This window comes from Petromyzon marinus, chromosome 34 (genome assembly GCF_048934315.1).
Source record: "Petromyzon marinus isolate PM22_M1 ecotype Great Lakes invasive population chromosome 34, UKy_Petmar_22M1.pri1.0, whole genome shotgun sequence".
NCBI classification, from domain to species: Eukaryota; Metazoa; Chordata; class Hyperoartia; order Petromyzontiformes; family Petromyzontidae; genus Petromyzon; species Petromyzon marinus.
This window is the reverse complement of record NC_133700.1, coordinates 7175304-7200921: the sequence shown is the minus strand read 5'-3', so window position 1 is coordinate 7200921 and position 25618 is coordinate 7175304. Positions and strand designations below refer to the sequence as shown.

The 25618-nt window shown below is 45.7% G+C and overlaps 1 protein-coding gene across 3 annotated transcripts; it reads left to right on the top strand.

The window, feature by feature from the left end:
* Positions 1-823: 823 nt before the first annotated feature.
* Positions 824-25479, top strand: GUK1 (guanylate kinase 1). 3 transcript variants are annotated; one of them, XM_076071686.1, is made up of 9 exons: positions 824-1836; positions 3287-3428; positions 18451-18564; positions 20234-20275; positions 21474-21570; positions 22706-22844; positions 23559-23643; positions 24001-24086; positions 24379-25479. In XM_076071686.1, the coding sequence occupies exons 3-9, from the start codon at positions 18453-18455 to the stop codon at positions 24412-24414; spliced, it is 597 nt and encodes a 198-aa protein (XP_075927801.1). In that variant the 5' UTR covers positions 824-1836; positions 3287-3428; positions 18451-18452; the 3' UTR covers positions 24415-25479. The 3 variants fall into 3 exon arrangements, with proteins under 3 accessions (XP_075927801.1, XP_032821440.2, XP_032821442.1); XM_032965549.2 differs by lacking the exon at positions 3287-3428 and having other exon boundaries at positions 831-1836; XM_032965551.2 differs by lacking the exons at positions 824-1836; positions 3287-3428 and adding an exon at positions 10265-10406.
* Positions 25480-25618: the final 139 nt, after the last annotated feature.

The window sequence follows — 25618 nt, the reverse complement described above, 5'->3', positions numbered from 1 at the left end:
GTGACTTTACCGAATAAAACCAAAGAGTATGAATCCTTGCAGTCACGAAAGCTTCAAATCTAGAAGTACGTAATGACATCCCCGCGTGCGTGATGACGACACCGCGTGTGCGCGATGACGTCACTGGCGCCGCGTGGGGTTCAACATTCGGAATTCTTTATTCGAGGCTGGAGGAATCCGATGAGCTATGAAGCTCTTTTATACACGGAATGTCTCCTGTGAAAAGAGGAAGAGGGGGTCAGAACGTTACAAAAAAACAATACAAAAACACGGAGTGCAAAGTATAGGAAAGGTAAACACAACACTTTAAATATATATAGAAAAAAAACTAAACTTTTTACAATCTTACCAGGTGAAGCGGACTGTGATATCAACTTACTTTTCAACAGTGGCCGATCATGTGCAAAATTATTGCAGCAAAATAATCTAAATGCATGTTTCAAACACACACCTCCCCCCCCGTGTAGCCTTAACAAACTATAGGGCCAAGTGCTGTTCGCAAGTAGCACCTACACACACAATAACACACATTAACACGTACACATTAACACACACAATAACACATACACATTAACACATACACAATAACACATGAACACACATTAACACATACACATTAACACACATACACGTACCCATTAACATACGCATTAACACATACACATTAACATACCTATACACAAAGACAAAGCTCACCCGTGCAGCCTCAACGCACTTTTGGGACAAGTGCTGTAAGCAAGCAGCAGCACTGTGGCACACGAGCGACCGCCTTTGTCTCTCCAGTGCTGATTATATTAAACACACCGCTGCACCTAGGTACTCATTTGAGGCTGAGTCGACCTAGGGGAGGGGTACCCGGACAGGGGTTCTGATAATAATCGTCACCGGTCTTGGGCGTTTCCGCGAGCGACAATCGAACTCGGGAATTTGTAGCGCGCTACAGCTCCCCCCCACATCCTTGCTGTGCTCCTGTTGACCCCTCACTCTCGTCTCTCCTCTCTTTCTCGTCCCCACGTTGTTCCTCTTGGGCTTCTCTCTCTCCTCTCTCTCTCGTCTCCACTTTGTTCCTCCTGGGCTCCTCTCTCTCTCTCGTTTCTCTCCTCTCCACTTTGTTCCTCCTTGGCTCCTCTCTCTCCTCTCCCTCGTCCCCACGTTGTTCCTCCTGGGCTTCTCTCTCTCTCGTTTCTCTCTCCTCTCCTCTCTCTCTCCTCTCCACTTTGTTCCTCCTGGGCTCCTCTCTCTCTCGTTTCTCTCTCTCTCCTCTCTCCCCTCTCCACTTTGTTCCTCCTTGGCTCCTCTCTCTCCTCTCCCTCGTCCCCACGTTGTTCCTACTGGGCTCCTCTCTCTCTCGTCCCCACGTTGTTCCTCCTGGGCTTCTCTCTCTCTCTCGTTTCTCTCTCTCTCCTCTCTCTCCTCTCCACGTTGTTCCTCCTGGGCTCCTCTCTCTCTCCTCGTGCTCCGTCTTGCCGGAACAGGATGTGATGCCCCACAGTGGCAGCAACTGCGAATTGAACCCCCGCCTCGCCACGCCGCTCTCTCCTGCCCCATCATCACCACCTGGTACCACCACCATCATCACCACCTGGTACCACCACCATCATCACCACCACCATCACTACCACCACTACTGCCACCACCATCACCACCACTACCATCGTCACCACCACCGTCACCGTCACCACTACCACCATCACCACTACCATCATCACCACGTCACACTTGCAACAAGGGCTCCCTCTCTCGCTCTCTCGGAAGAAGAAAGCGCGGGAATAAACAACAACAGCTCCGGAGTCAAGCAAATGTTCAGATTGTTCTCGTTATGGCGACTTCTGCAAGGTATACCTGGGCAGCGACACCCCACACAAACACACCACACATACACACCACACACACACACCCCACATATACACACCACACACCCCACATATACACACCACACACACAACACACACACCCCACATATACACACACCACACACACCCCACACACACACCCACACCACATACACACACCACACACACACCCCACACACACCACACACACACACCCACCACACACACACACCCCACACACAACACGTGTCTAGTGTGTTGTATGACACGTGTAGCGGGGAGCGGTGGCGCAGCGGTTAGCGCAACGCTGCGCTACTGAACCCCGGCGACCCCGGGATTCGATTCTCGCTCACGACCAACCACCAACGGAACACCCAAAGTGACGATTATCAGAACCGGTCCTGGACCCTCCCCCTAGGTCGACTCGGCCTCAAATGAGTAACTTAGCGGCGGTGTGTAAAAAAAATCGCCACTTAGGGGGAGACAAAGGCGGCCGGGCGTTGCGTGGTGCTGGCCACGGCCTTCGTAGGTGCTGCTTACTCGCGAAGAGCACTTACCCCAACAGTCTGTTGAGGCTACACGTGCGGAGACCTTTACCTTTGTGTGTGGCTCACGTTTCGTGGCAGGGATTAAATCAGAAGGGGGGCCGTCCATAAATGACGTCACGCACCTAGGGGGAGAGGGGGGGTCAGACATTTGTGACGATGTGTGACGAGAGTGGGGGGGTTTGAGAAATGTGACGTCACGTCAAATCGCGAAACTTTAAATAAATATAGACAACACGTTCTACTTAATTAAATTGACTTTTTTTTAATAAATGTTTTCTCCTACAACATCAGAGTTCAGCGCCACATTAAATACGCGCTACAACGACAATAGTTTAAAGCGATTTGAAGAATATGCTTAGCTGTTTCGGTAAAGTCACGTTGAAGGGAAACAATAACATAATACATGTTTTATTGTTTTATATATATTTTATTGTTTCCCTGCAACGTGACTTTACCGAAAGAGCTAAGAATATGAATTACTGCAGTCACGAAAGCTTTAAATCAAGATTTGAAGCATGTTTTATATATTTTTTTTGGGGGGGGGGGCAGAGCTTTGTGACGTCATATTTGAGGGGGGGGGGGGGTCTGACTTTTTGTGACGCCGTGTGACGAAGGGGGGGGGGGTGGGGCAAAAATCGTCCAAAATCGCGTGACGTCATTTATGGACGGCCCTTTACCAACAGTGTAACCTACGGGACAGACACTCTGTACAAATGCGGCCACTTTTATCACTCCACTGCTGGATGAAAGCCTCTCCCGCACCGCGTCGTTCAGACTTGTGGGGAGCGGTGGCGCAGTGGTTAGCGCCACCGCTGCGATGTCGGCCACCCGAGTTCCACCACCAACAACAACAACAACCCAGTGACGAACATCTAACGTGGTCCTGGGCCTCCCCTCCCCCCCTAGGTCGACTCGGCCTCAAATGGGTACCTGGTGCAGGTGTGTAGTAAACATCGCCACTGGGAGAGACAAAGGCGGCCGGGCGTGGTGCTGGCCACCCACCCACCCACCCCCGCTTCGTGTGCCACAGCGCCCGACTTCTTCACAGGTGCTGCTCCCTAACAGCACTTGCCCCAACAGTCTAGCTTAGGTTATACGGGGGAACTTTTGTCTTGACCATACTTCACCACTCCGGTCAGTCCGGATTGTTTCTTAAACGCAACAACTACGACGTCGTAACCAGATTCGATTTAAGAAGCGAGGTTTTCTTTTTCGAAACGTCGTGAGAATTGTATTGTTTTATTTTATTATTTTATTTTCATTCTACGTGACTTTACCGAAAGAACCAAAGAAGAGTATTAAAGCTTTCGTGACTGCATAAAATTACTCATTGTTTTTTTTCGGTAAAGTCACGTGTGTAGAAATACAATAAAATTATATTAAAACAAAAAACAATCACGACGTTTCGATCACAACGCAAGCGATCTTCATCAGGTGTCAAGAACAAATCACGGAGGTAAATACAACAAAAAGATGAGAGACGAGAATTCAACAAACCTGAAAAAAACATTATGTGAAGCACATCCAGTCAGGCCAACAACACAGTTAGACACTTCCTGGCGGACCACGAATTTCAGAAGTGTTAAATTTCGTGTTCAACCTTTGGATTGCACATACCAGCATAGATAGAATGAAAAATACGAGGTACACGGTCAGTAGAAATACATATACAAGTCCACCAAGAGGTAAGGAGGGAGGAAAGACGGACAGGGAGGCAGAGAGAGGGGGGGCGGAGGGATGAACAGAAGCTTAAATAGGAAATATGGTTGGAGGGGGGGAGGGAGCTGCCGTTTTGTATTTACAAGAGGTGGTCCTTTTTTGAGCTGCCGTTTTGTATTTACAAGAGGTGGTCCTTTTTTGAGCTGCCGTTTTGTGTTTACAAGAGGTGGTCCTTTCTTGAGCTGCCGTTTTGTATTTACAAGAGGTGGTCCTTTTATGAGCTGCCGTTTTGTATTTACAAGAGGTGGTCCTTTTTTGAGCTGCCGTTTTGTATGTGTAAGATGTGCGTGTTTGAGCTGCCGCTCTCGCTCTGGCCCCTCCCCCCCTCCAACCGTATTTCCTATTTAAGCTTCTGTTCATCCCTCCGGCACCCCTCTCTCTCTCTCTGCCTCCCTGTGTCCGTCTTTCCTCCCTCCTTACCTCTTGGTGGACTTGTATATGTATTTCTACTGACCGTGTACCTCGTATTTTTCATTCTATCTATGTTGGTATGTGCAATCCAAAGTTTGAACACGAAATTTAACACTCTTCTGAAATTTGTGGTCCGCCAGGAAGTGTCTAACTGTGTTGTTGGCCTGACTGGATGTGCTTCACATAATGTTTTTTTCAGGTTCGTTGAATTCTCGTCTCTCATCTTTTTGTTGTATTTACCTCCGTGATTTGTTCTTGACAGCTGATGAAGATCGCTTGCGTTGTGATCGAAACGTCGTGATTGTTTTTGTTGTTTTAATATAATTTTATTGTATTTCTACATACGTGACTTTACCGAAAAAAACAATGAGTAACCAAAGAAGAGGTTTTCTTTTTAAAACTTTTTTTTTATCGGCCTCGTGGCTGGCAGTGTCAATTGAATCGTTTGCAAATGACGTAAATCTAAATGGGTTCCCACACGATTCGATGTAATGCATCGTGATCCTGGTGATAATCCACACTATATTCGATTAATCGATGTAGACTGACAGCACGTGGGTTATGCTCTCTGTTGATATCTATGTATATAATTAAAGACCTTCATGTGTACGTCTCAAAAACCGCCGAGGTGCTTCCCGACAAGCTAGAAAGTTGGCATTTGGTGCACGGGTCGCTTTTAGGGCACAAACAACAGGAATACAAATCAGAAAATCCGAGATCTTTCATTTTAAACCCCCCCCCCAAATCTCGATTTTAAGTGCCCCATGAACATGTTTGTGGGTGTCATTCAGAAACCGTTTAAAATCTAAGGTTGCGGGGTTTTTTTTCGTTTTAAAAAGCACTCGACCGCAAATAACGTTGAAGCGAGAACCATTGTTCTATCTTTTATTGTTTTTTCATGTTTCGGGTTAAAGCGGTTTTGGATGAAAAAAATAAGCATTTTATCATGTTAAAATCTGAATAATTCGAAAACGGATAAAGGTAGACTGAGCCTCCCCTCTAATAATAATAAAAAGACCGGAATCTTTAAATGGAGCGGTTTCCGTTGAAGCAAGTCGTCAGCAAATTTTTTTGCGGACAAATACAAATGTTAGGAGTAGTTAGTGTCTGATCGTAGATAAAAATGGTGAAAGAATCATATCAGGTTAATTATTATATTTCTTTAAAAAAAACGTTTGACTGGCGAAGACAGGCCTTTATGAACTATTAGTCAATAAATGAGGTCCACAGCAAGCGTGAATATTGCTAAGTGCACAGTGCGTGTAATACGTTATGTCAGCATTGGCAATATTCGATTGGCTCTTGATCAGCCATGCATCAGTGGTGGAAATCCCACGTCAAAAAGGGAGGGCAAGTCTACACATGGGTCACTACTGCGGGCTTCCATACTTGGTTACTATTTTATACTTGTGACGGAAACCAGGATTGTAATCCAGGATCTCAGCTGTGCCAGCCCAGTGCTCTGAGCGAGATGTCAACTACCTCGCCTGGTATACAGGAGGTTGTGAATTCAATCCTGAACCTTGATGCCTGTTGTATATTTGGAGTTTGCATGTCTCTTTCCCCGTGGTAGCATGGTTTTTTTCTCCGAGTCCTCCGTTATTTTTCTTTCCACATTTAGAATCAACATACTTTTACAGTATTTGACTGCTGCTATACATTTCCACACGCTAAGCTACTCTGTTGGGGTGTAATTTGTGGCCGGGTCGCTTCTAAAAAAGAGCTACATAGCTCAGTGGGCCTTACCTGGTCAAATATAATCCTCAAACTCGCACATTAACAGAATAATCCCCTGACACACCCGGACATAGTTTAAAAAAAATATAGTTTTCCGCAACTTTATCCGGAATGTTCTATCAACGTAACTTATTTTTGATTTCGCTTGTTTACTCAGAGATCCTCACCGAGTCTCAAGACTTTTCCATGAGGGTCCTGCTGAGTTTTCGCAGTCAGGGTGACAGAGGGCGATATTGCTGCTGCTCGTGCAGCTGCTCTGTAATCCCACTTGAGTCATTTGAAGGTCATTCTTTTTAGCATTGAGATGTTCGGCCAATATCAGTGACATTGTGTGTCTGGTATGTTTAGTGGGGAGCGGTAGTGTAGTGGTTAGCGCGATGAACCCGGCGACCCGAGTTCAATTTCCCGCTCACGGCCAACACCAGCGACGATTATTTGAACCGGTCTTGGGCATCCCCTAGGTCGGCTCAGCCTCGAATGGGTACCTGGTGCGGTGTGTAAACATCGCCACTGGGGAGACAAAGGCGGTCGGGCGTGGTGCTGGCCACCCACCCCCTCGTGTACCGTTCCGCCTTTCATAGGTGCTCGCTAACAGCATCCAGCAGTCTGTCACAGGCTATGAGGGGGAGATTTGTCTTTTGCGTGGCGTGTTTTAGCTATGAGAGCAAACGGGAACCTGGAGAGAAACCCACGCAGAGTGGGTAGAATACACAAACTCCACACAGCAAGCCACCAGAGTCAGGAGTTTGAGGGGTAGGGGTAGTAATAGGGGTGGTAGGGGTAGTGATAGTGGTTGGGGAAGTGATAGGGGGAGTACTAGGGGTAGTAATAGCGGTGGTAGGGGTAGTGATAGGGTTTGGGGTAGTGATAGGGGTTGTGAAAGGGGTCAGGGTAGTGATAGGGGTTGGGGTAGTGATAGGGGTTGGGATAGTATTATTTATTTGATTTTACTAGATACGGGTTACTGACCTACAGTAAGGGGAAAAAAGTATTTGATCCCCTGCTGATTTTGTACGTTTGCCCACTGACAGAAATGATCAGTCTATAATTTTAATGGTAGTATTATTTGAACAGTGAGAGACAGAATGACAACAACAAAATCCGGAAAAACGCATGTCAAAAATGTTATAAATTGATTTGCATTTTAATGAGGGAAATAAGTATTTGACCCCCTCTCAATCAGAAAGATTTCTGGCTCCCAGGTGTCTTTTATATAGGTAACGAGCTGAGATTAGGAGCACACTCTTAAAGGGAGTGCTCCTAATCTCAGCTTGTTACCTGTATAAAAGACACCTGTCCACAGACGCAATCAATCAATAAGCTTCCAAACTCTCCACCATGGCCAAGACCAAAGAGCTGTCCAAGGATGTCAGGGACAAGATTGTAGACCTACACAAGGCTGGAATGGGCTACAAGACCATTGCCAAGCAGCTTGCTGAGAAGGTGACAACAGTTGGTGTGATTATTCGCAAATGGAAGAAACACAAAAGAACTGTCAATTTCCCTCGGCCTGGGGCTCCATGCAAGATCTCACCTCATGGAGTTGCAATGATCATGAGAACGGTGAGGAATCAGCCCAGAACTACACGTGAGGATCTTGTCAATGATCTCAAGGCAGCTGGGACCATAGTCACCAAGAAAACAATTGGTAACACACTACGCCGTGAAGGACTGAAATCCTGCAGCGTCCGCAAGGTCCCCCTGCTCAAGAAAGCACATATACATGCCCGTCTGAAGTTTGCCAATGAACATCTGAATGATTCAGAGAACAACTGTGTGAAAGTGTTGTGGTCAGATGGGACCAAAATGGAGCTCTTTGGCATCAACTCAACTCGCCGTGTTTGGAGGAGGAGGAATGCTGACTATGACCCCAAGAACACCATCCCCACCGTCAAACATGGAGGTGTAAACATTATGCTTTGGGGGTGTTTTTCTGCTAAGGGGACAGGACAACTTCACCGCATCCAAGGCACGATGGACGGGGCCATGTACCGTCAAATCTTGGGTGAGAACCTCCTTCCCTCAGCCAGGACATTGAAAATGGGTCATGGATGGGTATTCCAGCATGACAATGACCCAAAACACACAGCCAAGGCAACAAAGGAGTGGCTCAAGAAGAAGCACATTAAGGTCCTGGAGTGGCCTAGCCAGTCTCCAGGCCTTAATCCCATAGAAATTCTGTGGAGGGAGCTGAAGGTTCGAGTTGCCAAACGTCAGCCTCGAAACCTTAATGACTTGGAGAATATCTGCAAAGAGGAGTGGGACAAAATCCCTCCTGAGATGTGTGAAAACCTGGTGGCCAACTACAAGAAACGTCTGATCTCTGTGATTGCCAACAAGGGTTTTGCCACCAAGTACTAAGTCATGTTTTGCAGAGGGGTCAAAAACTTATTTCCCTCATTAAAATGCAAATCAATTTATAACATTTTTGACATGCGTTTTTCTGGATTTTGTTGTTGTTATTCTGTCTCTTACTGTTCAAATAAACCTACCATTAAAAATTATAGACTGATCATTTCTTTGTCAGTGGGCAAACGTACAAAATCAGCAGGGGATCAAATTCTTTTTTCCCTCACTGTATATAGCTCTTTTTCAGAAGCGACCTGGCCACAAATTATAGCTCAACGAAGTGGTTTATTATCACGTGGACATTTATAGCAGCCAATGCTCTAAACGCATGTTTCTAAATGTGGAGGGAAAAACCGGAAGACCTGGAGCAAAAATCCATGTGACCATCGGGAGAACATGCACACTCCAAATATACAGCAGGCATCAGGGTCGGGATCGACACACGACCTCCTGCATACCAGGCCGGGTAGTTAACATCTCCTAGCCACCGCGGTGCCATCGTGATAGGGGTAGGCCTGGTCGTAGATGGCGGCAAGGAGTAGCAGAAGGATGGCCTAAGGAGAAGAGATGGCGCTATCACAAAACAGAGCTATCACAGGACTGAGCTGTCGCAGGACCGAGCTATCACAAAACAGAGCTGTCGCAGGATCGAGCTGTCGCAGGATCGAGCTGTCACAGGACTGAGCTGTCGCAGGATCGAGCTATCACAGGACTGAGCTGTCGCAGGATCGAGCTGTCGCAGGATCGAGCTGTCACAGGACTGAGCTGTCACAGGACTGAGCTGTCGCAGGATCGAGCTATCACAGGACTGAGCTATCGCAGGATCGAGCTATCACAGGACTGAGCTGTCGCAGGACTGAGCTGTCGCAGGATCGAGCTATCACAGGACTGAGCTGTCGCAGGACAGCTGTCGCAGGATCGAGCTGTCGCAGGAATGAGCTGTCGCAGGACTGAGCTGGCGCAGGATTGAGCTGTCACAGGACTGAGCTATCACAGGACTGAGCTGTCGCAGGACAGCTATCGCAGGATCGAGCTGTCGCAGGAATGAGCTGTCGCAGGACTGAGCTATCACAGGATTGAGCTATCAGAGTCTCCAGTGTCCTCTTGCATCCACACTCAAAGTGTGCATTTTCCCACCCGCCCTGCCACAGAGAAATGTCCATTGCATGACAATCTCACGTATACTTTAATTTCACAGATCTGGAATTTATCCAAATGAAAAGCAAAAGTACATTTAATGTAAATATTGTTTTGTTGTTGTGCAGTCATTGCTGTTGGGCTAAGACCATCAACTCACTACACTCGAGAAACCTGGTTCAATCACGGGCGGCTGAAACCCAAATTCAAACCCCAGCCTTGGCAGCGGTGTCGGCTCAGCGCTCCGTTCTCAGAGCCAACCCGGCCAATTCACCTCTTTTATGAGTATTATTTTGTAAAACAAAAAAAAATCGCTTGCAGATTTACGTAGTCTTAGACGTGATGTGTTAAACAAAAAATATCCTTAAAATGATCACGTTGTCGTGAACGCTGCTGATTTCCTGGGCTCGTCACACACAAGGGTGAACCGCCGGGAATTGGAACAGAGGTTACAATAATCCACTGCAATCGGATCAGCAAGTGCACGCAAGCTCACAGAAGGTACTCCGGGGAGGGGCAAGTGCTCTTCCTTTTTTTTGTTGCCGGTGGTCTAGGTGATAATTACAGTAAACAACGAGCTGCTAGCCAGAGGCACACCCACACACATACACGTGCGCACACGGACGGGCGCACACTTGTTGAAAGGTCCACGAGAAGAAGACCACCGCTAACGGTGAGTACGCGTCATATCAGACGCGCGCGTTTCGAAGGGCTTCGATTTATTGTTTTAGAAGACCGTCGTGGCTGAGTTCATTTTAAAATCACCGTTAACAGTAATTATCATCATCATCAGCCATTGCCCATCCACTAGCCGGATGAAGGCCTCCCCCGCCCCAACGCCGTCGCCATCAATCGTGGTGCAGCGCTGCTCACCATCCATCGCACTCCTCCTGCGCGTGAGCCGATCTCATCGCTCCGTCTACTTCGTTCACTTTTTGGCTGTCGTGCGTTGTTTGTCTCAGGCCGCATGAGGTCCGTTATTGGCCAGAGCTACCACCATCAGTGACGAGAAACGTCTGAATAAGTCCATGGGTTCTTCACCAAACCGCGCTGACAAAGGCGTAAAGTATGCGTAATATAGGCTTTTTTTCCCGAGTTAGATTGCGTTAATATAAATGTGTCGTTAAACCCGCTGCCACCCTACGCAGCCAATTGGTAAGGTTTGTCACGTGAACAAAACATGGCAATTCGTTACCATTTCAGCACACCGGTGTGTTGGAGAGTAAACCCACTGCAACATTTACGATTCGTGTACTCTCAGTGTGCTGAACTAGTTACGAATTGCCATGTTTTGTGTACGTGACAAACCTAACTAATTGGCTGTCGGGAGGTGGTGGCGGGTTTATCGACACATTTATATTTACGCGATCTAACCCCCAAAAAAACTCTGTGATGATATCGGTCGTGAAAGCCTACTGCTACGTGTTTAAACCAGCGTGAAGTTTGGTCAAACAACCCCCACGACCAACACAGCCAAGGGGAGGGCTAAATTCAGCAGTGGATTGGCAAAAACACTGCTTTTGATTATTGTTAAAGTGTTATATTTCCAATACGTGTGTTTTTTTCATCATTCAGTTATACAGGGTGGTAAATTGTAATTATATTGTAAAGGATATTTTTTTTTATCACACTTTCCAATGAATGTTCCTTTGGTGCAAATGCCTTTCTGTTCTTGGATTTATTATTGCAATCAAGACCCCGCTTGAATGCGGTGAGAAACTAAAATTAAGGTGGATCGAGAGCGTTTGATAGCACTGGTGCCTCATAGAAATATCTATGTGACCCTTTTTGCCACCCTTAAGATGATGAAAAATTCATAGGCTTATTCATGTTTTCATCATCTTGATGCTGGCGGAAAGGGTCCCATTGCTTAAACTTCTCGACCCGAGCCATTAATGCTTTGATATTTGCATTGTCCTTGTCCTGTTTGCCTTTTGGTGTTCTTTGGTCTAACACTGGTGAGGCAAGGCCATAAGGAGTACAACATACATACTGTGTTAAACTTCAAACTTGATTCGAAGCTTTCGTGACTGCAGGAATTACTCTTTGGTTCTTTCGGTAAAGTCACGTAGAAAGAAATCAAAATAAAAAAATGGAAAACAACGTTTCGATTGCAACACAAGCAACCGTCATCAGGTAGAAAACTAACCTATTAAACTTAGAAATATAATGCAATACAACACAGAGAGTCGGCTAACACAACAGTCAACACCCCCACCTGGTTGATTAACGTTCTTCCAAAGATTGCTAAATTTGAGAGAGAGAGACTAAACACAGACACGGAGACACACAAGCAGAGAGAGACACACAGAGACCCAACGCCTCTGAGACGTATTCTATTATTTAATTTATTTTCTTTCTACGTGACTTTACCGAAAGAACGAAAGAGTACGTTAAACTTATTTTGGGCTGTGCGTAGCCAACCGAGCTAATCGAAGGTGTGGCGGGGGGGGGTACAACAAAATAAACACAAAAAGCAGTTCTCAAGAAACGAGTTAACGAGTTACCACTGCAATTTCACAGCATTCAATATGCGCCGCCTTTGAAGACACACTTAAAGACCCCCACCCACCACCACCACCTTCCCCGGCGGCTTTCGAGCAACGCTGAGTTTGGCTGGTACATCTCAGAGTCACGGTCATTAATGTCTTGTGAAATACTGCGTGCATTACAAATTGCATTGATGTGATTATTATTACTACAGCAGAGCCCGGAGGGATATGATTGTAAGTGTGCTTGCTTAGGGCGCGTCAATCTAGCTCGCTCAAGTAAGCCGATTTAATTTACTAGGCTAAACTTTTTTATTTTAGCAGGCAAGGTCACACTGAGCTGTGTGGCTCTATTTCAGAAGCTACCTGGCCACAAATTATAGCTCAACGAAGTGGCTTGTTGCGTGGAAATTTATAGCAGTAGCCAAATACTCGAAATCCACATTGGTTCTAAATGTGGAGGGAAAAACCGAAGGACCTGGAGTAAAATCCACACGACCACGCGGAGAGAGAGAGAGACATGGAAACTCCCAATTCACAGGCGTCAGGGTCGGGATCGCACCCACGACCCTCTGCATACCAGGCAAGGTAGTTAACATCTCGCCACCGTGACGCCCAATTGTATTCATCGCCGCAGTGGACGTCCTCTTGCGCGTACTCCCTCGTTTGGCAGCCGTTCTGTCATTTGTCTCGACCACCGGCGATCCGTCCCTTCTAGCAACGCTTCCTATGCACTCAGTCCACTTGCCGCAATCCCAGGCACCCATCTCTCCACGCCTCCTTACGCACTTCACAGCTTTTGTAATAAATAAAAAAAATCCCGTTACGATTTTTTTTTATTCCTATCACATGGGAGTGTCACGAGTAGCATCATGAAAAAAATGTTTTGGTCAGCCTGTGTTTAATTATATATTAATCTTGAAATGTATTGCAGTCCAGTACTGCGTTTACCTTCTTAAGAGGACAACTGTCAACTTTAAGTCATTTGAGAAGGTACTTGTATTGTGCGTGCGGTGGTGGCATAGTGGTTATCACACTGCCTCCGAACCTGGAGGCTTCAGTTCGAGTCTTGGCCGTGGTTAACATCATTGCCGAGCGATAACTGAACCCATTCCTGGGATCCTGTGTCCTCCGTCACCGATCTGCACTCACCAGCGTGGTGACGTATGGTCAAACAACCCCCCCTCCCCGTCACCGACAGCATGGGAAGACCTTCATCCAACAAAGGGTTTTAAACTTATTACATCATTGATCTTTGTGTCATTACATCATTGATTTTTTTCCAAGCATCGTTGTTGCAATGCTCATGCACACGGGGTGAATTTAGTGTGCATTAGATTCGAATTATCCGCAGTCCCTAGGATAAAATACATTTATAAAATAATAATGAGTACCGATGATGTCATGTACAAAGGTGGTCTATAAATATCTGACTCTATAACATTAGCATTGGAAACCATTCATGGCATCCTTTCTGTCTGTGGGTAGTGCACGTCAATCGGAGACATGGTTCAGCCATGATCAATCCAACTGCTAGATCAAGGATGAAGACCTTCTCAAGCCACCGCCATCTCTCACCCAGAACCAGCGCGTGAACTAATTTCATTGTTAAAGTTTTGTTTGGGTTAGATTGCGTAAATATAAATGCGTCGTTAAACCTGCCACCACCCGACACAGCCAATTAGTAAGGTTTGTCACGTAAACATAACTGGCCAATTAGTTACTAGTTCAGCACACCGGTGTGTTGGAGAGTAAATCCAGGCTATCATCTGATGGAGCCGGTTGTAATCACCAGCGAAACGTTGTACTCGAATTGTTAATGTTGTAAATTTACTCTCTGATTTTATTGTCTTATCTCGTCAGTGGAAATCCTCCCGGACGCATTCCATTCCTTGACCGTCACTCCCATTATTATTATTATTCACCATCGGCCATGACCGTTCCTGTCAAAGCCCAACTCTCCTTTCTTAAAACGATTAGAGGGACGTCGCTAACGCAGCGTACGTTCTCAAATCCACGCTTTCCTGTTGCTGTCTCTCAATTTAAGTACCTGGTTTTGATCTTCCGTGAGGCTCATAGTCCACTCTAAACCGCATTCCACTGCACAAACCGTGGCTGCAGCAGATGCGAATACCCGATGCACAAAATGGAAAATTGAAAACTCTCCAGTCGAGTGCGACTGTGGGTCATCCAGAACAGAGACCGTAACGACGTACAACGACTCAATTCCCGATCCACAAATACGAAGGAGACATTACAGCGATTCGCTCCGCTGCTCCTGACGCGGTTATCTGGCTTGACCACCTGGAGGTAAAATCGTAGTTGTTGCTCTACGTCTACACCAGCCGTACGAAAGAGGAAGAATGTAATTCCGGGCAAGCGAACGCATTCGATACGGTTAAATAAGATCATTCGTGGCGTTTGCTCCACACGAAAGCACGCACTGAACAATAAGGTTGGACGAACCGCATCGCCGCACGTGCCCAACGTGACTGACAACACCGTGGAAGCAAAGTGAGATAACGCTCGTGCGCGATTGGCACGTGGGAACATTTGGTTGACTTAAAGATAATAAGTATTAATCGATAATAATAGGGTTTTCCCCTTTTTTTCTGGCAACAAAACTGAAACCTTTTTACAAGGATTCATGTCTGCATCAACCACAATACCTGCAGTCAAAATGCAAACAAAAAACATACTATGATAATATATGCATTGTCCTTGAAACTGATTGGTCCACACCAAGGGACGGCTTTCTTTTGAGCCTGGACCCAATTGGTGCTCGACCAGATGACGCCAAAAGGCGTCACACAGCTCAAAGACAATGCACTATCAAAGTAATGAGGGCTCGGGGTGAGCATCGGCCTACGGGTTTACCAAGTTCACGCTTCCTGCCTTTACTCGATACCACCCTTTCCACTCTCAAATGTGACGTTGCGTGGATAATAAACCCACAGTGTACATCCAGTGCACTAAGCACATTAATCTGATCTGTTCCTCTTCACTGTTGCATCGGGACCAATTACAAAAGGTGGCCGGGTGACCCAGAGGTCCACTGAGAGCCTGAGTTAAAACCCAAGTGTATTGAATTGGTTTCGGTACAGCCCAGTCACCAATGACTACTGCACACAAACAAACCATCGCGTTAATTAAGTGTGGTGCTGCACTTGATTTGGCTGCATTCCAGCCACGAGAATCAAAATGTCATTTTTAATTTTCACGCCACGAACACTTCCTCTTAAAATGGCAAGAGAGCGGGTGTTTGAAATTTGGACCTTGAAGGGATCTCGGGCGGTAGCTCTGTGATATCCGCTTCCGCGGGGGCGGTTTTTTTTAGCGTGTAGGGGTTGCGCTTCTGTGCGAGAGATCCACATGGGTCATTTGATCGTGATGACGACGGCAACAGTGACAACACTTCGACTGTTAAAAAAGTAGGGGCGGGTCAGAACGTTACAACAACAAACGATACAAAAAAAAACCACCATAGGAGTGCAACGTATGGGAAAGGTAAACAAATCACTTACAAAAATGCAAATGAAACTAAACTATTTTTTTATTATTTGGCGCTTTCGGTAAAGTCGCGTAGATAGGTTCAAAGAAAATAACAAAAAAGCTACCGACGTTTCGATCGCAACACAAGCGATGACGAACGCTTGTGTTGCGATCGAAACGTGGTTTTTTGTTTGTTAATTTTTGTTATTTTCTTTTAACCTATCTGCGTGACTTTACCGAAAGACCCAAAGAATATGAAATCCCTGCAGTCAGGAAAGCTTTAAGTCAACATGTATTTGTATTTTACCAGGTAAAGCTCACCGAGCTATGATATTCTTTTTCAGACACGACCTGGCCACAAATGACAGCTCCTCAAAGTGGTTTATCATCATCACGTGGGAAATTTTGATTGTTCCATTAAGTGACGCCGCGTCATCACGTGGCATCATTTGCCCACACTTCACCGTCCTGGTTGGCGCCGGTTGGTGTAGGGACAAGGGCCCAGAACCGGTTAATATTTCACTCGCCGCTGATGCTACCTGTGGACGGGAATCAAACTCAGGTCGTCGGGTTCAGAACCGCAGTATGCGAACTGCTGCGCTTACTCCTGCACCCCATTACTATAATTACGTGTAAAAGTTTAAATCTCCTTCAGTTCAACTGCTTGATACCAATCAATGGCAGCGCTGCAGATACCGCGCATTTTTCCACGTGTAACTAAAATATTGTGTTTCTGCATACACTCAAGCGTTTATTTTAATATTGGTTGCAATCGGTTTAAAAACCAGCATGCATACATATGCAACTTTATCTTAATGGAAGATGTTATTACTGGGGAGGGGGGGAACAAAGATCACTAGATCCTATATTGTTGATAAGAAACGACTCGGTTGCCTGCTACAGGCTGTCTGACTAATGTTAAATAATGCCCCATTATTTACCCAGGAAAACCTCATTGGGTCTCAAGGCTCTATTTTCAGGAGGGTGCTGCTCCATTGCCATGTTTGGCCGTTTCCAGTGCACTGTGAGATCACCATATAGTGATAAGATGTTAACTACCTCACCTGGTATGGAGGAGGTTGTGGGTTCGATCCTGTCCCTGTGACGCTTGTATGTTTGGAGTTTGCGTGTCTCTCTCTCTCCCCGTGGTCGCGTGGATTTTACTCCGGGTCTTCCGTGTTTACCCGCCACATTCAAAAAATCGACACACGTTCAGATTATTTGGCTGCTGTAAATTTCCACGTGAATGAGCCACTTGGGTTGGGCGATCATTTGTGGCCAGGTCGCTTCTGAAAAAGAGCTATGCAGTATAGCTCAGTGGGCCTTAGCTGGTAAAATAAAAAAAAATGGTTATTTTTAGTTTAGCGGACCTGAGAGTCAAGTCGAAGTGGTTTTTTTTTCCCTCACTAACGAAGATAAAAATGTATCCGAGTATTGTTTTCATTAAACGTATGTCTGACAGCCCTGAGACCACCTTCGCTAGGTGGTGGGTCGCTCCATCTTCCCGTAATTGGATAGGGAGGCAGCCCGGTAACTTTTGTAAAAATAATCTCGTACACACAAAAATTTCGTTTGAAATTGAGTTACTGTTAGGAACTGACCCCATAAAAAAAAACTGGCCAAGTTGATTAAAAGTATTGCTCAAAATTTGGAGACTTGAACCAGCATTAAAAACGCAGATAATTGGTCAGAATATTTTGGCCACAGGCTGTTTGATATGAATAATAATGATGATGACATTTCTGACGCACCAGCTTTTGCGGACAAGTTGTAAACTCAGAGGCACGGAGCCAAGCTCAGAGCTGCTCGACAGCCTGACCAAACAGATGTTTATTAAAACTCAGAGGGCATTTGATGTTGCGGATGTGCAAAGGGGTGGAGTTCCACATAACACTCTTACGTTTGGTTGGGTTGAACCATACCTGTCAACTCATACGGTTGACCCATGTTCTTGTACAGGGAAATTGAGTTACAAAAAATAAATGTTTTTTATTGGTTTGTGTTTCTCCCATGTGATGGGACTTTGTAGGATGAATGTTGAGATTAATAAGGGGCACGGGGTGACCAATAAGGTCTGAAATGTCCTGTAATAAGGTAGGCACTGATGAGGGGTTGACAGGTATGTTGTGCCATGTATAGATTGGCATAGTCTAATGTTTCTCTCCACGTTCTGGGAGCTTTTCAGGAACATGGAACGAAACGTTGACCATCGTGCCGACCAACAACACGCGGTTCAACGTGGAAACTCATTGGAGAGCTAAACAGTGCTTCCGCGAAAACCTACGCAGTAGCATTTAGAATCAGCTACTGATGAAGCTCCCAGCACCTGGAGTGAAACATCAGACATCGTGTCGATCAATACTCAGGACACCCAGAAAGTTAATTTGAGAGCTATGTATGTACGTACGTTGAACTTCTTTCGCACCATACGTAGCCAACCGTGCTCTTCAGAGGTGCGTGGAAAGACAACAAACTAAAAACAAAAAATACTCGGTACACCCGGAGAGCTCATCTGAGATCTACACGGCACAACCGCAAACAACCTACGCAGTAGCGACAGATAAACTCTAAAGTCACGGCCCATAGGTTCATCATCATCCTGATTTTACATATTCAGTCATCCTCGACGCGTGTGTCCGCACTGACTTGGCGCGTGTGAGACAATGCCGATGCGAGCGCTGATGCAACGTGCTTTGTGCCGCTGCCGCCACCACATGTGCCTTGCTGTCTCTCCAGGAATGATGGGCCCTCGCCCGGTTGTGCTGAGTGGTCCGTCGGGCGCAGGGAAGAGCACGCTGGTGAAGCGTCTCATGCAGGAGTACGCCGATGTCTTCGGCTTCAGTGTGTCGCGTACGCCAACCCGTGCACGTCAACACGCGCGCACACGCCGGCACACTTCGCGACTCCACTGCCTCGTATACAAGTATACACTTGGATTGGGGTAGGGTCATTTGGAGAGATAATACCACTGGCTAGTTGGCTAGTTGGTTGATACGGGTCACAGCAGGGCGAGTGCTAGTGGCTTTTTCGCTAGTTTGTCAGTCCGTGGGAGGGATAGTTCCATTGGCTAGTTCAGGGGTCGGCAACCAAAATAACAAGAAGAGACATTTTTTTTCGAATTCGGTGAAAGAAAATCAATATTTCAAGAGCCGCTTTGCATCTGAATAACGTCACGAGGAAGCAGTCCTTAAACAGTCGCCGCAATCGGCTCCGGAGCAGCAGCTTGCCGACCCCTGGGGCTGGTTGGTCGATTAGGGCCAGAAGGGCTACTACTAGTGGCTGGTTGGCTGGTTGGTTAAGGTCAGTAGAAGGGCGAGTACTAGTCGCTGGTTGGCTGGTTTGTTAAGGTCAGTAGACGGGTGAGTACTAGTCGCTGGTTGGCTGGTTGGTTAAGGTCAGTAGAAGGGTTAGTACAATGGCCGGTTAGCTAGTTGTTTAGAGCTCGTGAGAGGGATAGTAGTAGTGGCTGCATGGCTAATTGGTTAGGGTCCTTCACACATCTTTCGACGGCACTGTGCTGCATAAGGAGTCCATGACATCTGTTCATGATCAGAGTGTATCAGCAACATGATGTGTGACAAAGCAACTCCTGAGTTTTTTTACGTGTATTCTTTAGTTGGCCCCAATAGACATGTAGATGTAAGCTTTATAATACTTTATAAATAGTAACTCATGTACTTAGGCAGACTTACACAAACAAATCTTGTCCATTATCTTCGTGTGCAAATCCATTTATCCGTGGGGGGTGGGAGAGGGATTTTCCTCGTGTCCCCCACCTCTGTTGCTGATCCCAAAGTTGTATGCATGTTGAACCTCTTTCGCACCGCACGTAGCCGACAGTGCTAATCGGAGGTGCGGGGGGAAGGACAGCACACTAAACACAAAGCAGTTCTAAAGAAATAATGTTTCAAGATTGTAGCGCGGCGTTCTTCATTGCAAGGCCCGCGGGGCCACTGGCGGCCCCGGTGGCCTTTAGCACGGCCTATGACGTGCGGCCCCCAACAATACACAACACATGACAACACCCCCCCCCCCCCCCCCATCATCGTGCTGCTGTCAAACCCCAATTGTTTCAAATGTGTGGCGGCGGCCACTCGCACCAATGATGTCTTATCGGCGAAAGTGCCCCCCCCGCCCCCTCTGAAAATCAGTGAAGAACACTGTGTTGCAGCACATTCTGTTCGACTGGATGCCCAGCGTATCGCTCCACTTGTTGAGAGCTCCATGGTGTCCTACGTGAAGCCCGAAGAAGCTCCCAGCGAGGGGAGCGTAACGTCGCACATCCCCTTGAAACGACGCGCGGCAAAAACCCAACACATGGGAGAGCTACGCTGTAGGTCACATCTCTCCGAGTGCACATTTTCGTTTGACTTACAACTCAGGGGTGGCCAAGCTGTTAGCAGATCAAGACCCAAAAAGCACCCGTGCAGTTCTGCAAAGAGCCAAGTGTTTGTGTTAGTCTGTGTATATGTATTGCGGCTAAGAAAGTTCAACTGAATGTTGTGTTTTATTCTCACAGATACAACGAGAAATCCAAGAGCAGGAGAAGTTGACGGCAAAGGTAGTTATCATTTGATGCATGCCTCACCTTTATCACAGATGGTGTCCCGTCTCTTCGGGTACAAGTGGCTTCTAAGCAGTCGGCATATCTGATGTGTAATGCAAATAAATAGACTTTACTGTTTTTTTCTTGCTATATGAAATGTGTTAAGAAAATCAAGTTTTAGTCCATCAGCCTGAGCCTTCCAGAACGATTTTTTTTTTCCCAGCTGCATTTGTTCCAGCAGCACCAGTTTTGACTTTCCATCATTCAAAATGTTCATTCAATTATTTTTCAGACGCACGTGTGTCTCTTTTTGTTGGGTAGACAGCTCCGCCACTAAGTCTCTTCCACCTGTCATGATTTTCCACCTTGATCCATAATTCAACATCTTCGAAACATAGACGTCCACAGAACTCCATAATTTATCTCTCGGCCTACCACAGTCCGTATTTTCAAGTACACATTAAGTCTCATTACACACTGCATGCGCCTCATTATAGCTACAGAGTCGCACGATGCGCCGAAGAGAGCGTTGATTTAAATTAAAATAGGGAATCCTGTGTGTGCGTATGTGTGTGTCTCTAGCCATGTGGGGAGTGTTTGGGTAGCAAATAGCGCGCTGCGCTACAAACCCGGTGACCCGAGTTCGATTCCCACTCACCAACACCAGTGACGATTATCTTAACCGGTCTTGGGCCTCCCCTAGGTGGACTGAGCGTTCAATGAGTACCTGTGTAAACATCGCCATTAGGGAGTCAAAGGCGGCCACCCACCCCCTCGTGTGCTATGCCAGCCTTCATAGATGCTCGCTAACAGCACTTGCCCCAACAAGCTGCTAAGGCTATACGGGGGATCTTTGTTTTGTCTCTAGCCTTTCCCCATGGTCTGGGCAGCTCATTTTGAAATCACTATCAGTTGGGCAGTGCATTCTGGTGGCATTCTAAACACATGTCTATGCCATTGAAGCTGAGACCTTGCTATCTTGAGAGTTGATGGCGAAAATAGTTGTCTTTTACATGGCAAGATCGAACCCTTCCTTTTCTGTTTATTATCACTATAAAATCATGGCCCACAGTCCACAGCAGCTCACAACACTATGTAATTTTCTACATACATAAACACATTTATTTAGAACTGCTTTAGTGTGTTTAGTTCGTTGCCCTTCCCCCCCCGCTACATATAAGTTCAACATTCATTTAATGTGACCTCTGTGTAGATTACCACTTTGTCTGTCGGGAGGAGATGGAGAAGGGCATCTTGGCGGATGAGTTTATAGAGCACGCCGAGTTCTCAGGGAATTTGTACGGCACCAGGTGAGTCGCGTGGATAATCCTCTCTCTCTCTCAAGTGTTACCCCTCCAAGGGAAGATGCTTGGCTTTAGTTCCCTCCCATCCAGACGCGCACCCCCCCCCCTCCCTGACACCACCACGCCACGGTGGTGAGACGTTAACTCCCTCGCCTGGTATACGGGAGGTCGTGGGGTCGATCCCGACCCAAACGCCTGCTGTATATTTGGAGTTTGCGTGTCTATCTCACCGTGGTCACATTTAGAATCAACGTGTGTTTAGAGTATTTGGCTACTGCTGTAAATTTCCACATGCTAAGCCACTTTGTTAGGCTATCATGTGTGGCCAGGGCGCTTCTGAAAGAGAGCTATATCGCTCATTGGGCCTTACCTGGTAAAATAAAAATTGTTTATATCTTGATTTGAAGTTTTTACCACACTGCGCTGGAGTTCTTGAGCATTTGCTGCCTCAACAGTGTTGTTTAGGTGACACCATCACAGGATCGAGTTTAGTGTCACACCCAGGACAGGGTTAAGTTTTACCGAACAACAAATACACGCTATGCACAGTTGCCTTCGCAGATTTATACAGCATCTGTTCAGAGTGTGTCTTTGGGAAACACCTCCGATTAGCGTGGTTGGCTACGTACGGTGTGAACGAAGTTCAACGTACACACCTGATGTTTATTTTTACAGCCCATGAGAACCATGATTGGAAACGCACTGAGTGACAGGAAGAGGAACATATGAATTAGATAAGCAAGTTAGAGACATTATTTTGACTGTTAGTTAAAAAAAAGGAAGTGGGCTTAGGCAGGACATGTCCCTTGGGATAATGGTCGGTGATAACGACTAACAATGGAGTGGCAGCCAAAGTAGGGAACAGCGGAGAGGACGAACGCCGTGGAGATGGATTGATGAGATCAGTTAATTTGGGAACTAGATCGATTGTTGCATCACAAGATTGTTACTGATGGCACCACAGCTTTGAGAGGCCTTTATCCAGCAGTGGATAGATCATTGCTGCTGACGATGATAGGACATTGACCTCACGGGCGACGTCACTTCCGAATGACTTTTTTCTGGTTTCACCCAGCGTATTGCTGGCAGCGTTAATAATAGTATCGCTAATTCGTGTGTGTTGTGTTGATGTGGCGCGCAGTAAGAAAGCAGTGGAGGTAATCCGAGACCATAACCAAATCTGCATCCTGGACTTGGACATCCAGGGCGTACGCAGCATGAAGCGTACCACTTTGAACCCCCTCTACCTCTCCATACACCCACCTTCAATAGAAGCACTGGTGTGTGCCAACATAATTATTTTGTTTCATAACACTTTCCTGCTACGGATGAAAGTGTGTTAATGCATTCGCTCCGTGTGTGTTTGTCTGTAGCGGGGGGGGGTGGAAGGGATGGTCATGGACACTCTCGTAAAGATCATGCAATATAAATTACATTTTAGATGTACAATAAAATTGTACAAAAGGTTAGCCAAAGCTTGGAGAGAAAAAAACAGGGACAGAATTAATTTAAATATTCTACTGTTAACCTTTAAACCATTAACCCATTCTGATAACGTACGTGTACTTTATCAGTTTTTACTCACGATTCCCTTCTAAAACAGAACTGCAAGAAATAAATAAAATAACTTAATCGGCACCAAGGACTCCCACAAGGCCATGTCAGAGGGCGTGTGGCACAGTTTGGTGTCAGCTATCGTAGAGTGCGGTCGTGTCGCTGCAGTTCTCCGCGGTGAGTACGTCTTTAAAAACAACGGCACTCCGCCTCTCTAAATAAAATTAACACTGAGCCGCTCGCGCTTTTCCAGTTTCAGCGGTGAACGGGAAACCCCACCCTGCAACTTGCAGTCGTCTCCCAACAGGAAAGGGTTCAGGGCTTGCAGCGACCTAATATTCGTGATCCATTGAATCTTTCAAGCACCAATTTTTGTGTGTGCATATGCAGATCTTTATATAATTGACACGCGTGAGTGCTTTCCATGTCATCGGCTCTAGGAGGAGCGTCTGCGTGGCCGTAAGACGGAGTCGGAGGAGAGCATACAGAAACGCTTGGCAGCTGCAAGGGCTGACCTGGAGATCAGTAAGTACTGACTACAGAGTTATCACGTGTGTCCGCCATTTTACTTGACTTATTTGATCGACCCATACCCACGACCACGTTTACCTGGGATGCACCTGATTACATCAGGCCTCGAAAAGTGAAGGAGAGTTGAACCTTAAGAGGTGACCACTATGTCTGTGTTGTAGGCGGCTTCAGGGCTACGCATTGGTCAGCAGAGGGCAGTGCCGCAAATTCAATTGTTCTACTGTGATTCTGTGCTCCCACAGAGAGTGACATTGCATGATGGCAAGCATAAAAAAATAAGTCACAATAAATCTTATGATGATGATTTTCCAAGTTTAGTCTTACCTTTTGTTTTATGATTCTCTATTACAGGCAAGGAACCAGGAATCTTCGATGCGGTGATAATTAACGATGACCTGGATGAGGCATACAACAAGCTCAAGGACGTGTTATCTGAGGTGTGACACAACTATGTAATAGGTGACATTTCAAGAAATGTCTGGTTTTCAGAGTATATATAGACATAGCCAGTCACACCATGCACAAATACTGTACTACACATGGGCAGTTAATTGTTCAGGATGCACGTGTGATAATCGGATATGCGACATTGTCCTATACAACCTGTATTGTCGGCGCAGTTAGAACGTTAAAGTACCAAACTATTATGATTTCTTTTGCATTTTGTAAGTGCATAATGATGAAATTGACAAGTATATTTTCTAATTTATTTTGTTTTGGCTTTTACAGGAGATTCAGAAGGTGCAGGCTTCCAAGAAGAATTAGAAACATCTAAAATCTTCCAATGTCAAGAAGTGCAGATGCACATTATATCAAAAATTGTAGCTCACATGTGCACAGTACTAAGAACAATTGTGTAATGCTATTTGCTGTATTAACTTAAGGGAATCTTATGATATATATAAAGTCACCATATATATCCTGGCAATTATAAATTTACTTGACCTTAATATTGTACTTGAAATGTACAGGATGTCCATTAAGGTTGTCGTGCAATATTATCTATAACAGAGGTTTTTGGGTTAGATCCCGTAAATATAAATGTGTCGTTAAACCCGCCACCACCCGACACAGCTAATTAGTTTGTCATGTAAACAAAACATGCCAATTCGTTATGACTAGTACAACACACCGGTGTGTTGGAGAGTAAACCCACAACATTTACAATTCGAGTACAACGTTTCGCCAATAATTACAACTAGCATCATCAGGCTACAGCCTTAAAATGTATGTGATCTAACCCAAAAACCTCTATTATGGTTAAATCATTATAATTGGACAGCAGTTTTCTGCTTAGTTGAATGTTGGTGTTATGTAAAAGATAAATAATATGCTGAACAAATGAAAATCTCAAGTAATCTTCAACAGCACATAACAGAAGCATTCGAGACGATCGGAGCAGAGACGTTGCGATGCGTGTCACCAACACCATGGTGGACATGTGCAAGTGAACAGGGATGTAAAATCTTCACACCACCAAGTGTGTGCGTGTGCAGTTTTATTCACTTTGCTCATGCCATTGTCGAATGCTGATTAATCATGGACAATACCTTTATGGACACCCAGAAAATGCTGTAACTATAAAGCAGACTATGAGGCAGATATGGGCATATTTATTTACTTTTACATGATATAACAATTCATGATTAGAATGTATTAATCAATGTAGCAATGTAATAAATATTACATAGGCATAGTATTGCTATTTCGAGGTTATGCTATATTTATGAAGATGCCTTTTCCTAAGGTTTTTGTAACCACATGAGGAAGAAGTTTTATATTTTCTGTTGCAATAGTTACAATTTAATAAAATGAAAGCCATTACACTTACAGCCTGTATTATATCATTTATCAACAACATCAACAGCCACGATGTAGCCACTGCTGCACAAGGGCCTCCCCACTGTCACCATCATGATCAGCGATGGGCAGGGGACACTTGGCTGGAAAGGATGATGGCTATTAGTTA